This window comes from Drosophila sulfurigaster, chromosome X, assembly GCF_023558435.1.
Source record: "Drosophila sulfurigaster albostrigata strain 15112-1811.04 chromosome X, ASM2355843v2, whole genome shotgun sequence".
NCBI lineage: Eukaryota > Metazoa > Arthropoda > Insecta > Diptera > Drosophilidae > Drosophila > Drosophila sulfurigaster.
Window position 1 is genome coordinate 26,030,298 of NC_084885.1, and position 16,044 is coordinate 26,046,341.

Below are 16,044 nucleotides of genomic sequence, written 5' to 3' on the forward strand. Positions count from 1 at the left end.
ACCTTTCCTTTTCCTTTTCGTTTCATTACATTTGACCCCTTCCACACTTTCCAGCACCTCCAACTGCTTTCCACTCGTTGTTGGGCTTGCTGGGAATTCCGAACTTCGTAATTCACTAAAATTCGTCACACACAAATGTACAGTGAACGAAATTAACGGTGCACTAGGGACAAGCTCATTTCATTTGGCCAAACTATCGATATATCGATAACTAGCTTGCCATTACACAGCTTAGAATCTACCACTATTAAATAGCATTTTATTTTCGACTTATTATTATAATGGAATATTGAGTTTGTTTGAATGATTTAAAGATTTGCTGAAGTTATATTTTAATTCTCGAACACAAATTTGTATTCCTTTATGTCGTAAACAATTTTATTAATCTTCAATTAAAATATGCGAAAAAAATAAATTGAATTAAATTTTGAATGCAAATCTTTGGTTTGAATATTCAATAATTGAAAAGTACATTTAATGCAAATATTTATTTAATCGCATTCAATTAAAAGATGAGATCGACAAAAGTTCTATAAATATTTAAAAAATAATATATATTATTAGAAAGCCCCTAATATATATTCAATAGTTATTCTTTTAGTTAAAGTTTTAGTTTTCAATTTTGATTTGAGTTCGTGAGAAGTAAAGAGTAAATAATATTTGGATTGCGTATATATTATTTGCATCATTTAAAAAGAATTCGAATTTCGACGAAATTGTGATTCTTTAATTGATGATTAATTTGAAAGTATAGAAAAAGAATAGAATTGTTTGGAATTAACGTTGCATTTACCGTTTTGCTGAAATCTGATAGAGCTGCAAATGTTTTGGTTGAACTTTAATCACAACTCACAGGTCTATATATCAGATCAGATCTATAAATATTTCGCACGAATTCGCTTATGAACTACACAAACACCACACAAATGAAGTGTAGGAAAAAGGGGGAACACGAGAGGTGTGACAAAATTCCAGAGAAATGAGATTGTTGCCTGCTTCTTTGCCCCCGTTCGACTTATGCATTAAGTACACGTCGTACTACGACGAGTATTTCGGGATCATAAGATAAATTTCGCTTGTTGAAGCGAATCAATAATACTCGTATTTGTTTGTCTGTTTAGCGAACTGATGATCACTTGAAGATTGCTCATTAACTGGTTGTGATCTGTCCTCATTCAGTATTTAGTATTCTCCAGTCCATTCCATTCCAATTCGAATATCATATTCAAATACTTTGCTTTTGTACATATTATAGTACATTTTGGGTTTTCATTAAATAAACAACTGCAACAACTTTCGCTTCTTCCAATTCAAAATGATACCCTGTACACTTTCAGGTTGAGAATGGAGAATGAGAACGATGCAATCAAGTTATGCGAACAATTTTTTTCTGATTTGTTTTTTCATATAATTGTTGAGATCATCTTTTAGGTCAGCAACAGGTCTGTATTATGTGTCCACATTATTAATGTTGTTGTTGGGCAAACTTCAAGTGCAGTTTTGTTAGATAAAGGTCGGAGTTTTTTTTGGGTATGTTTTTATGTGATTAAATGCGAACTTTAAAATTCGCCGAATTTCATAATGACAAAACTTCCGAATTCCAAGCACTAATGAGAACAAGTTTTTATTTAATTTGTTACGGATAATTTAGCTAAAATGTATTTGCGGCATTTTAAAGAAAGGTTTTTAACAAATTTTACTTTGTATATGTAAGTCATTTGCAAAGGTTATTCATTCATTTGCATTAATATATTATGCTTTCTGAGTGGCATAATTTGAAATTTCATTGAACCAAATAGTCTAAACATTTTAAATGAATTACGTAAAGCACTCAACATTTAGGAGTACAAGTTTTTATCTAATTTATTACGAATAATTTATCAAAGATGTATTTTTGTAATAATAAATGCAAAAGGCATTCATAACAAAAAAAATTCTACAAATTTAATGAATTTTCCATTAGTTCTTACAGGGTATTTGACTAGTCGCGACACGTTTCATTGTTTATGTTTCTGCTTCTGTGTTGTGTTGTGTTTTTTTTTTATATATTTTCTGGGTGAACCCGTCGTTAGAGTCATTAAATTTCGATTGTTATTGTGGCTCCGTTGCAGGTTAATTGGGAGATTTACTAAGTACATCTGTTTCCCTACCGCCCTCCCTCCCTCCCTCTCCCTCTCTATCTTGCTCTTGCATACGCAATTAGGTATCAACAGACAATTTATTCAAATCTCTTGCTTAGCTTTTGTACATTGTACATTTTGTGCATTTTTATTATTTTGTTCTTCATGTTCAGCCTCTGCTGCGTCTCCTTCTCCATCTTCTCCTCCTCCCCCGCCTCCTCCTTCGCCTCGTTTTCCTTTAGTTGGTGTCATAAACTTTTTAATCACTTGCTCAGCCGGTTTTGTTATTGTTGTGGTCGTTGTTGTTGTTGTTGTTTTCTTGTTATTCGATCATTCCATTCCACTTCATTCCATTTCATTTCGTTCCGTTGCGTTCATTGTTTACGTTGAATGGGAGTTAAAACCCGCGGATTCCATAACACCGTAATGTCACCAATTATTTGTAGCTTTATTGAGAATTTCAATTTCTCATCTCGCAGCCAAGTTACATCACATAGCTAATTACTATAATTTCTATTTTTACGATATATATCTTCTTATATCTAATATGCAATTTAGTTATTCAATCTTTACAAGGTATATATAGGGTATTACTTTAGTCGCTGCCCGTAATTCTGTACATTTTTTGGCATTTACCTCAATCTACAACTGGTTTCTTTCAGAATTAGCTGCGTCTAGCAAACAGCCAAATACACTACAATAATAATAACTAGAGACTCACATTTCTTTAGGCATTTAGCAATACGATTTTCTGGCATTTATTGATGAATCAAAGCTCCATTCTCACCTTGATATAAACAAAGAATCATTTGCAATGTCGTAACACGAATCCAAATTCCTGTCGTAATTCAATTTGAAGACAGATGTTTCGCTTATTTGTTTATGCCCCGTCGCATAGAGTATAGAAAAAGAAAAAAGAGGCAGAAAAAAAGTACTACTTGTAAATCTGAATAGTCTCTCAAGGTTGAGTGACTACTGTGTGTGTGTTTTGTTGCTTGTTACTTGTTACTTGTTTCTAGCCGGCTTAAAGCTGTCCTGTCAGATCAATAAAACAACAACAACAATAAACCGTCTCTCTCTTGGCATTTTGTTTATATAAAAACTGAGAAGAGAATTGTCGCGTCTCAAAGTTGTTTTTTTTTTTTTGCAGTTTTGCAATTAAAGTCATTCGGAATGCGGCCGCTGACTGTTGTTTCGTCTTGTAGCTCACGTGCCAACACAAATAACATAAACAAAAAGAATAAACATAAAAAAAAAATTGTTGTATTATTATTATTTTCTTTTGAAGAATAAAAAGTTTTGCCTTGACTTTTGAGATGATCATGATTACGTGTCTCCGAAAAACCAAAAACTTGGCTGCACACAATTCACATTCGCTACTCCACCGCTCACTACTCCATTCACTACCCACCAATGAGTAGTCAACAAGCACACTCCCAACTCAGCTCAATTCGACTTGATTCAATGCTTACTAAGCGCGTCCTCCCCCCAAAAAGTGCGATGACATCAGCGCTTGAAGTTTGCTTTTGTTCTTCTCTCGCTTTGGTTTTTTGTAGTATTATTATTCTTTTTTATTATTATGTTTTTGTTTGTTTCATTTTTCTTTTTTTTTATTTATTTTTTATTATACTCTTCGTCGCTTTGTCGATTGTTTTAGATATGTAAATGATGCGCTAATGTTGCCAACTTGCTGTTCTGTTGTCATCAGTTATCTGGCAACGCTCGTCGTAATTCAATTTTGGAATTACGCTCAAAGATCAAACGCAGCGTGCCGATCTCAACTTTAATTGGAAAGCTCATCCCATTGTCAGCACTTTCTACCCTCTCTCTCTCTCTATTTCTCTCTCTCTCTAAATGAAACACCCCGAATTGAGGGTCTATTAACTCTGTCTCTGTGTGTGTAACGTTGTTATTAGTCTCAATTACATGAGGCAATTGGATTGTTTGATTTATATTTTTTCTATACCCTACAATCATCATCTGTGGTTGTATGTTTATGACTCTCGTATTGCACAACTGCATTTTTATGACACCGCGAGTTCGATTTTCCCTCGATTTTAATAACTAAATACCAGTTTTAACTGGCACTGTTCTTCTTCTTCGCTCGCCGCAAAATTCAATCGATGCAACAGTGTTGCATTCGATTATTAGTCAAAATTATTGCTACACAATATCTGTTAAAAGTTGATTTGTTCGGGGGTTTTCTTTTTTGTTTATGTTTATTTATTGCAAATGTTAATATTTGTGATTTATTTAATAATTTACGGGGAACTTTTATGTGTTTTACAACTACACTTTGAAATCAAGTATAAGTTATTTTTCCATATAATTGTTTACATTTTTATTTATTTGAATGCGACACTTGACAGTTAAAAAGTTTAGCAAATCTAGTATATTTCTGATGAAATCAATTTCAAAATAACTTTAAAGTATTATGGAATATTCTTTATGTGTTTTACAACACTTTGAAATCAAATGTAAGTTTTTTTTCCTAACAACTGTTGATAATTTGATATATTTGACAGCTAAAAATTAAGCAAATCTCGTTAGTAAATTTTAAAATTTCTTTAATTTCCTATATTTTTAAAACATATCTCTAGAGAAAAGTTGCTGTATTAGTTGGTAATTTATTTTAGAGTCGATATTTGACTTAATGAATTTCGAAATTACTTTAATTTACTATATTTTTATTATATTTCTCTAGAGGAAAATTTAAGATTTGGTTGGTAATTTATTTTAGAGTCGATACTTGACTTATTTTGATTTATTTATTGAATGTCTGTAATGTGGTTTTTTATATAGGGTATGCCACACGTTGGTCATAGCTGATGAACACTCGTTGAATGCTGAAGTTGTTTGTAAATTTGTTGCTGTAATTTAAAGTTTACTCGTGTTCTTCGTTCTGTTTATTTGTTGCTGTTGCTGCTCTCACTTTGGCTTTTGCTGTGCTTGCTGCACTTGTGATCGTCTCTGATCTAATTTTAATTAATTAACCCGTAAACGAATCCGTATTTTTGGGGGCAGCGGTTTTCGTTGGTTTCTTCTTCGTGCTCATTCAATTTCGATGCCAATTCCCATTCCCTCAGGGTGTGGTCTGCTGTTATAGCTTCGTTTTTTTTGTTTACTGGAATGCATTTCAGAGATGGAGTTAGTGCTCATTCTGTGGTTATTGGTATGCATAGTGTCTGCCTTTGTACCTTCTGTGTAAGAGATTCTATGTCAGTTAATAAAGGCTGGCACCAAAAATGGATGAACTAAAATTGTGCAGTTTATGTTGTTCGTTTACAGCTGGTTTTTGTCGTCTCCCAACTTCTTGCGGTTGGAAGACAGCGAAAAATAAGTGGAGGAGATAGTCAAGTCCGACTGTCATTTGTCGCTCCCAACACTGAACTCTGGGATATTCCACAACACATCTACATCTACATAGACATATGTACATATAGATACATCTGTCTGTGGGCTTGTGGCATGCACCCATCCGGCATTGCCAGTCGTCACTTGATGGAGTGCCTTTTTAAAAATAGCCCACCATTTAGCGGCAAATTATTTGTGCTGTCAGGCAGCGAGTGCTGTGTAAAGTAGTGTAAACTAGTGTCAAGAACAGGGCTCATTTTTTCTCTGTTTTCCTTAGCTTCCCTTACCATTAACCCATCGCATATCTGCACTTCTTTTTTTTCTGCCACTCGCCTGTCACACGAAATAACTTTTGAGCACTTTTACTGGAAACCCGGAACCTCTGCATAAATCTGCCACTACTTTACAGTTATCGATAGCTAATTATCGTTTTGGGAACTGTTGAGGTTGTAGTTAAGATTTCCTATGGTGTCTGAGCAAAGCAAATAAATGGCAAAGGAACTAAATATCGAATTCCTTTAACATAAACATTATCCTAAAAGTAAGAATTTGAAATAGACTTTCTTTAAGACTTGAACTAAACATCGAACTCGCTTATAATAGAAAAACTTATATCTGGAAAAAGTAACAATTTGAAGTAGATATTTTTTTTTAGGACTTTGACTATGTATCGAACGAATTCTATGTATTCGAATGTTATACAAAAAATTAGTCTGGAAAAAATAGCAAGTTAAATTATAAAGCAGATCATGGAGAAATTACAACTTTACAACCTAAAATAAAGATATATTTATAGATTCTATCAAAGATTAAACTAATAACAAGTAAGAAAGATACAGATTTTAAGTTAAAGCAAAACATTGCTTAAAATATACCGATATACCACAAAAATACTAAAAATATACCAAAGGCTGTGCTCGAAATATTGATTTGGTACTACACTTAACTATTTCAATATAGCCTATGACAATTGTAGTATTTTTTCAGTATTTATATTAATTTAATATATTTTTATACCAAACAAAATAAATATATGCCAAAGGAAATATTCGGTATATCGATAATGCTAAATGAAGTACTACAATAGTATTATTATTATTATTTTTGTGGTATTTTAATTCGGTATATTTTAAATATAATACCTCGCTGTTTTGCAGTTAAACGTAGTACTATATAAATATATATCAAATTTACCATTCGGTATATTTTTTAGTATTTTTGTAGTACATTCTTCTACCCTTTCGGTAGCGGATATGAAAATCGCTCTATCAACAATGTTCACTTGCAAAGCTCCTCCCAATGCTAGTAATACAATAGATTGCAACAGCAATATAAAAACAACTATTAAAAACTATGCACAGCTGAGCTGTGATCAATTACCAAAGATGATGCGATAACGATCGCCGTAAGCTCAACTATCGCAACGCCTATCGCTTACTATCGCATGCCAGTTTTCCTAATGACAGTTGACGTCGCAGTGAAACGCAGTAGAGAAAAAAAAGCAAAAGCAAGTGTCGAATGTGGGGCAAGCTGCGCTTAATGCCGCAAAACACAGACACGGACGAACTCAATTCATAAGGTTTGGTTTCATTAGCGGCCAATTGGGCCTACATAAATGGCCAACAGCTAATTGGCCAATTGGCTGATCGTTCAACACACAGAGGCGCCAAAAAGCAGCAACATTGACACGTGGTATTTTAAGTTGAAAGTAGTTTTATTTTTAGGGGGGTGTCAGAGCTCAAAAGTGTTATATAATTGTAGATAATGGGAGATCAGATCTCGAGGGGTCAGTCCCGATAAAGTCCAGTATATATAAGTTAATGATTGGGCTATGAGTGCAACAGCAGCGAATTTTGCATTAATTAATGTTAATTGCGACAACAACAACTACAACAACTTTTGTAAACTGGGCCAAGTCAAAACTTGGTTTCTTTTCAACTTTTTTATGCTTTATTTACTATTTACCATTTTTTTTTTGCTGTTGTTGTTGTTGTTGTTGTGAGCAACGCAATTGCAAATTATTCACTTACTCACTTATTTCGCATATTCAGAGTTTGTCGAATAGCCAAACGCCAATTTGTTGTTTATTCAATTCAAATCGAATACAGCAAAATGAAAAAAAATATGTGAGTATGTGAATTAATAATAACAACAACAACAAATAAAAGAAGAAAAAAATAAATCAAATGAAATAAAATAAAATAAAACGTGGTGCGGTTTTCTGTTGCTGTTGTTGCTGCTCACCTAACTGGTTTCGGCGGCTGCCATATAAATAATTAGCAAAAACCAACAACGCTTTATAAATCACACACACACACACATACACACATACACATTCGAACCGGCCTCAAATGCCCCGCACTCTCCCCCGCTTGGCTGCCCAAAGCTCAAGTAAGCAAGCAGCAGCCAGCACCTGAGGCGGCCCACCTGCCTCTTGTTGTTGAGTTGTGCCTACAATCAATGCAACAATTTTTAATACACATTAATACCCTGCTATAATCACAGTTGCCCCAAAACGGGGATTTTGCCTCTTCTGTAAATTTAGTTTTGTTTAGCATAAAGTGAGTGAAGTAAGCGTGAAAGTTGTGTACACTGCAAAAAAAGAACAAATTTCTAAAATCAAGAATAGTTGTATAAAAAAAAAACTGGCATCTCAAATCGTGCTTCGTTTCTAAAGTAAACCCGCATCACACATTCTACCTACTATATTCTATTCCCTTATATATGCATATCTAGATGTGTATACACTACAAAAAATTGTGTTCTTCAAAACAATTCCTAAAGTGGAATAAATTCTTAAATGTTGTATATACCACCGATATATTCTCAAAAATTGTGTTCTTAAAATAATACCTCTACGAGAAATTTCTTAAAACTAAGAACATTAGTCTTAAAAATGCCAAATTCTCCAAACAAGACCAAAAATACTAGATTTAGGTTACAAAATTCCGTAATTCATCGAAATTCCTATAATGTTTTTATCAAGCTTTGAGTGTTTTGTAATTAGAGTGATAACAGATAGTTGAATAACTTAATGCGCTATTCAAATAATAAAATGTTTAAATAACAAATAAATAGTGAAAATAAATCCATTAAATTATAATGTCATATTTTTTGGATATTATAATAAGATTTTTGGTCTTAAAACTATGAATAATATAAGATACGATTTTTTCCTCTAATTTATAAGCAAATGTTTATGAAATCAAGATGTGTTTTCTAGCATTACGATTTTCTTAGCACTCAGACCAAAATATTGGGTTTAGAAGTTGTTTTTTTAGTGTATCTATCAGTCGTGAGCTCTATCAGTTAAGCCCCCCCCCCCAAAGGGGTATAAAGACAGCTTAACACTTTAAGTAACATTTATTTTGCTTCCGTCCAAATTTTTGTCTAAATTTCATTCAAAATGAGATGCTTAATGCTTTATCCATTTACATTTATTTTTCTCACATACAAATATTGACTTTTATTTCTATATTTACTTTATTATAATCAAAAATGAAGATGCTAAGTGAGTTTTATGACACACGACTTTAATTTGCTTTCAACTCTTATACCTTATTTGCAATATAAATACTTGAATTCATTTTGATTTGAAATAGACTTTTCTAGGACTACGATTTTCAGTACTTTTTTGTCATAGCAAAATATTTATTTAACATTTATTGTTCAAACAGTATATAAGTAAAGAAATTTACTTTTTTTAAATTTTAAAAGCTTTATTTTTATCTAAAATAATAATAAATAATAAATAAATTTTTGACGGTTTTTAAACTCTTTTTTGTTTTAAAAATCGATTTTCAATGTTTTTTATTTCTAAAATTTTTTACCGATATTCTTTTCAATATTTAAGTTTGATTTTTGTCGATTGTTGCAATTTATATATATATACACATAATATGTATATTATATTCCAAAATTGAAGTTTTTTTTTGTAGCTCATCACATATGTTTTACAGGGTAACTGTTAGTCGTTCACAGCTATTCAAAACTAAAGTCATGCCTTAATTTTTTGCAACTTGAGCTGCGGTTTGTCGAGCGCCGTTTTGTTGTGTTGCCTGAAAAAAATGGTTTGTTTAGTTTTGTAATTATTACAAAATATTAAAAATTAAAGCGACAGGAAATCGACGCTTCCATGGAAAATTTTGTTAAGATGCCCGTTGTTCCTCCCTCTCTGTCTCTGTCTCGATCTCCCTCTCCCCCTTCCACAGTTGCGGCCCCTGCCTCTGCTTGGCACCGCTTCCGCCTGCTGTGGCCAAGTTTGAAGCGCCTTCTCCCTCGCACACAGAACCGCAGATCACTTTTTTTTTTAGTTTTATTTTGTATTTTGTGCTTTTTTTGTTCAGCATCATCAAGATCATTATCATAAACAGCGCATGACATTGGCTGCGGTTGCTCGTGTTGAATTTTGATAAATACCCTGTAAATTGATTGCACATAGAAGCAGGCATTTGTGTTGCGGCAATTGATGCATTTAATCAACAAGGTACAAACCGCATTCAGCATTTTATTAAAATTTCTTCCCGTTTCTTTTGTTGATTGAAATTAATTTCCGTTGTCTTTGTAAATGTTTGAAGAGATGTTGTTGCCGCCTGCATTATTTTTAATTAATCTGAAAACTTTTCGAAAGGGAGTTGCAGTCAGTTGTCGCCTGACAAGTTGTGGGGGTATATGAAAGTCGAGCACGCTCAATTAGTGCCATAGGGGTTAGGTTAGCACTGGGCAATGGGCAACGGGCAACGGGCATTTGTGTTGTGTCGCTTGGGTGAGGATTGGTTCATGACCTCCTCGTCTTTTTTTGTGGCATCAAAAAGCTAATTGCAGCTTGCAATTGTGCGACAATTGCATTTGTAATGAGCCGACAAGGTCGTCGCTTCATTAATGCAAGTCCCGCATGTGTGTGTGACGATGACGATGACAGAAAGCTGACTGCTATGCGTAACGTAGCACACAGCTCGTAACTTTCCCGCGTTGTCCGAAATTGAAATCGACCAAAATATATACAAAACGGAAAGTGAAAGGCAGCCAAGACACTGACAAAGCAAAGCAAAATAACAACAACAACAACAGATGAGTGCCGCAATGTCAATCGCAAGTGCTTTATAAATAGCCCAGACGCCCACAAAACACACTCATAGGCACTCACATTCACACACACACACACATACGTATACATACAGTTACAGCATTCGAACTCACATTCAGAAACTCTCTCATTGCAATTTCAATGAATAACAACGATTTGTTACATTACAAATATGAATCTGATACCGAATACTTTCCTTTTATAAAACACCCAAAAAAAAGCTGCAAAATATGAAAATAAATAATAAAAAAATGAATAAAAACCAACTGAAAAGAGGCTCTAAAAAACACCTTTATACTTCAAGTCTTTAGGTTTCTTTCAATGTTTTCGCATATTCATGCAAATCAATAAACAAAATGTCAATTTAGCTGACGTTATTTTTGCTAGGGATTAGCACCTAATGAGCTTATATTTGAGAGTGGAGCAAATAAAGGAAATACGCGTTCATCTATCTACACACATTTGCGTATCACAATGTCGTGTTATATTTTTAGCGAAATCTTATTGGATAAGGGATTGAAGCAACAATGGTACAATGTCTTCTACTCAGTATTTTTTATATATGTTCTTTTAATCTGTCGCATACGCACTCTGATACTTAGGTTTAAATTTAGTATTACTATCAGATTTACACTTATACTCAGCCTTTTATTTGTTACTAATCTAAGTCTTCTATTCATATTTAGTGTCGGTCGTATAGGTTGACTTATACAACCTGTTCTGAGTTCCTCGGTCTTATACTTTAACGCATACTCGCTCAAGATTTTGTTTCAAATTTAATACTTTCATTGCGGGACATCAATGATAGTTCTTAGTGTTATACTTCAACTTATACTCAGTCTTATATATTCTCTTATACTCTTCGCTGTGCTGCATCCTTCTTATTTTTGAATTTGCTGATAAACTGAGCCTTTTAGTTTTTTATTCAAACTTATACTCACTCTTATACTTTGTGCCACATCTTTGGCAATTACTTGCTGATCAAATAACATAATGAAAAAACAAGTCGCTCTTATATTAACTGCTCCTTCAACTCTTCTACTCAGTCTTATACTTTCCCAAATTGAACTTTTTCGCTGTGCTGCATCTTCTTTATTTGTAGTTTGGTGATCAACTGAGCTTTTTCTTGTACTCACTCTTATACTTTGTGCTACACATTTGGCTTTTACTTGCTGATCAAATAGCATCATGAGAAAGCTTGTCGACTCACAGGGTATGCTCATGGTCAGTACTTTGTTGCGTTAGTCAAACGGTGTTTAGCTTCCAATTGTAATCGAGTATTGAGTGTATTGTGAATTGTGAATTGTGAATCATCATCACTGTGAGCCAATGCCGCGTTTAACATTTAAGTGGCATGGCTCTTTTCATTGAGTAGCAGCAAATGGAAGCTAAAACCAACCACCCACAATCAGTTTGGAAAATTACAAATTAACTTCCGTACGTTTGAATTGTTCGCATGTCCCATGCAACCATAACAACAACAACAACAACTATAGCAACAATTTCGAACAGAATCTCAATTAATATTTCATATTCAAACGTGAATAGCTTTTGTGTGTTTTATTTTTGCTTTTTGTATTTCTTTTCAATGTGTGGAAAGTTGAAAAATCAATTGCGCTTCTCCATTGTGATTTTCCGCTTGTTTACTTCAAGCATGGGAAATTATAATTTCATTCAACATTGTTAACATCTCCAAAGTGCAATGAGATTACCATTGAACCGAACCCCAATCCCCAAGTTAAATCTATATCACGTGCTTCTCACAGGTTTTTCTGGGTTTTGGGTTTTCGGTTTTGGCGAATCGTGACGTGCGTCATCTCAACAACAACAACAACAGATCAACAGTAAATTAACGAGTCAGGCACAAGAAATTTGCTAATCTCTCTCTCTCTCTCTCCATTAATTATCATTGAAAATGATCACTGAATATATTATATACACTCTATTTATAAAGATATCACAAACTGCGTGCTATTGCAATTTCCACCTACCGAAAAAAACAATGCAAGTGATTGAAGAAATTACAATAAAAAATGCATTCAAAGCTGTTGAGTCAGCGTTAAAAGATAACAGCAACAAAAAAAGCAATGATATCAAAACAAATTGCAAAAGTGCTTTATTCACTGGCTTAGATATATTCTGGGAACCAAACAAAGGTCACATAATATTATTATTCAAGTGCGCTTCATTCACAAATTTGGACTTATTTAGCAATAGATATGATTAGTTGAGAGAAGTTTAACTTGTTAAAATGTAAATATGTATAATTCTTTGGCTTAGATATAATCTGGAAACCAAACAACAGTCACATCATAATTCGAGTACGCTTCATTCACAGATTCACAGAAATTCAAGAAGTAAAAATTAATGGAATGCTAAAAAATTTAAGATAAGATTAGCTGATAAAAGTTGAACTTGTTAAAATGTGAATATAATAATCATATGCCTAGATCGTAGACCCCATAAGTTAAATACATTGAAGAAGAGCAAGAAAATAAAAAGCACTTCCGTTTTGTACTTCCTCTTCCACAATATATAAAGAGTGGGGACGGGAAAAATGCATTACTTATTACTATGCATCAGAGTGTCACCAACTGAGAAATGTGTTTTGTTTGCCTTATGCAACTGTCGAATGCATCGAGTTTCACATTGGATGCTGCTGCGACCACAGTCATTATCATAATCATCTATATAAATTAATGTAAAACTTAATGAGCACGAGATGCAATCTGAGCAGAGACAGAGAAAGAGATAGAGGGAGAGCAAGAGAATCGTTTATACAGCCGTGACATTGTGACTCAACAGCGCTTTTTGTTTTTGGCATTGCTATAGATTAAGGTATGTTTCTCCTCCAGCTGTGTGTAAAATGTAGACTTTAGTGTGGAGTGTGTGGCTTATCGCTATGATTAATGTGTTGGGAAAGAGAGCAATGGCACCGCGCGAGACACAGCAATAAGAGATTAAAACATTTCACAATATAGGTCAGTTATGGCTTCAACACACTCACACACAGAGTCGAGCCACTACTATCAATCCATCAGGCCGTCAGTCGGCCCATCTATCATGCCATCAATTGACCCTGACTCAACTCCAACTCCAACCTGATTCATCCAAACCCCACTTTGACGAACATCATAAACTCAGTTCCACTCTCTTTTTTTGTTTTCTTTGGGCATATATATTTTTTTTTACCACTTTCTTACAACTCTTCTGTAATCTTCTCGACGTTTTCCAGGTCGCTAATGGCGCCGATTTGGTCATCAGCGTGCCGAATGCCAGCAGCAATGACAATGCCTTTTACCGTATTGACTACAGTCCACCATTTGGCTATCCGGAACCGAACACAACCATTCCCGCCAGCGAAATTGGCCAGAACATCAAGCTGTCCAAGGTGCGGCCGGGCAGCGAGTACAATTTTTGGTTGTACTACACGAATTCGACGCATCGCGAGCTGCTCACCTGGACGGTGAACATAACCACAGGTGAGAATGATTGACATATGATTGAATAAGCACTTGACTAAGCAAAGTTTTGATTTATTTTTGGATTTTTGTTTTGAAGTGAATACACAATTAATAGCGATAGCAGTGATTGATTGATTGGTCGATTGACTGTGCAATGCGTGATTGTGCAAATATGTTATACATTAAATTTGATTGAATTCAATGTTGATTTTACCAAAGGGTTGCCAATTCAAACATTAACGTTGATTATTATGGAATTTGATTGAGTTCAATCAAGTGACTTCACAATTTCTAGAGCTATCAATGATTGACGTGACTGTTTAAACGATTGACCGTGCAAAATTGTTGTTCACAATTGTCCACACAATTCTAAGCATTCGTAGTGATTAAATGATTAGCATATGATGGAATGATTGACTACAGTTTTTGTTTGAATTTGCTGATTGATTGGTTTACTCTAAGTGCTCAGTTTGAGTTAAACAATAGATTATAACTATGAATAGATGACATTTATTGATGATGATTGAAGATTGATTGACTGATTGATGATGATTGAAGATTGATTGACTGATTGATGCACTAATTTTGTGTGTAGAGCTGAATGAGAGATTGACATAATGATTGATCATTTGATTGATGATGATTGAAGATTGATTGACTGATTGACACACTAATTTTTTGTGTTGAGCTGAATGAAAGATTAAATTTTCTTGTTTCAGATTGATTGACTGATTGATGCACTAATTTTTTATGTTGAGCTGAACGAGAGATTGACATTACGAAAACTTTGCTTATTCAATTTTGGTTTAATAACTGCATTATGACTGATTGATTGACATGAATTCTTTTGATTTACAGCGCCCGATCCGCCCGAGAATCTAAGCGTGCAGCTGCGTTCGAGCAAAAGTGCCTTCATCACATGGAAGCCACCGGGCTTGGGACAATATTCGGGCTTCAAGATCCGAGTCTTGGGACTGACGGAGCCGGCGCACAGTGAATACAATCGAAGTTTTCTGGTGTCGGGCAACGAGACGCTGCAGTTGTCCGCTAAGGAACTGACGCCGGGTGGCACGTATCAGGTGCAGGCGTATACGCTATATCAGGGCAACGAATCGGTCGCCTACACCAGTCGCAACTTCACCACAAGTAAGTCCCGGCACGCGGGCACTCGCAGTCCCAACAGCCCCTGTAATTTCTAACTGCCGCCAAAGTCTTTAAAACGTGTAAATCTTAACTCTTAATTCCCGCCAAAGTCTTTGGGGTATATCTAATACAATAATACAACGCTCTGTCTCTCTCTCCACTCCATTTGCTTTTGGTGTATGATGTACGTTTTTCTCGGTGTTTGGTAATCTAACAAAAAAAAAAATGTTCATACTTCTTCCATTTCTTTCTCTCTTTGTACTTCTCTTAATTTTTGTTCTCTATCTCTATCTGTGTTTTGCTTACTGACTCTCACTCGCTTTCTACAGCCGAGCAATGGAGCTTCTCAAGGTAACCATAAGAATTCTTCGTAATTTTGTTGTTCTCCTTTTTAACATGTGTTGTGTGTTGTTGCAAATAAAAACGTGTGTTGTACGAGCAAAAGCGCAAAAAAGAAAAGAAACAAATCGCTGCTCACAAGTAACTCAAATGCCGCTTGCCCAGTGATCTCCAATCGCGAATCGAGTCAATGCTATAAAACGCATTTTAAATATCTAGAGGGAATATTTCCAGCTAGCTAGCATTGCAATTCTTATTGTTCTAATGCTAATGAGTTTTGTTTGAAAAGTAGAACATAGCCTAGAGAGTTTTTAGCAATGAGTTTGCCAAGTTTAACACAAATTTGTTGCACACAGATTTGCTTTAAAAAGAAGTTCAACTAAAGTATTTGCAATATTAAAATCTAGTTCACAGCTCAGGTAACGTAATTCCTCGAAATTATTAAATTATTCCGTTAATTTATTTGGAGATCACTGCAGCTGGCTGTGTTGCGTCTTTATTTCGAATTCTGTTTTTCACATCTCTCTTCTTTTTGGTT

The 16,044-nt window shown here is 34.4% G+C and overlaps 1 protein-coding gene across 3 annotated transcripts in view; it reads left to right on the forward strand.

Annotated features, from left to right (window-relative positions):
• The window catches only part of LOC133847437 (tyrosine-protein phosphatase 10D), a 28,812-nt gene that overhangs the window by 1,809 nt on the left and 10,959 nt on the right, over positions 1-16,044 (forward strand). For all 3 annotated transcript variants that reach the window (XM_062282475.1, XM_062282476.1, XM_062282477.1), the window contains exons 3-4: positions 13,796-14,042; positions 14,883-15,170. In XM_062282475.1, the coding sequence (XP_062138459.1) occupies positions 13,796-14,042; positions 14,883-15,170 (535 nt within the window). The remainder of the gene's footprint in view (positions 1-13,795; positions 14,043-14,882; positions 15,171-16,044) is intronic.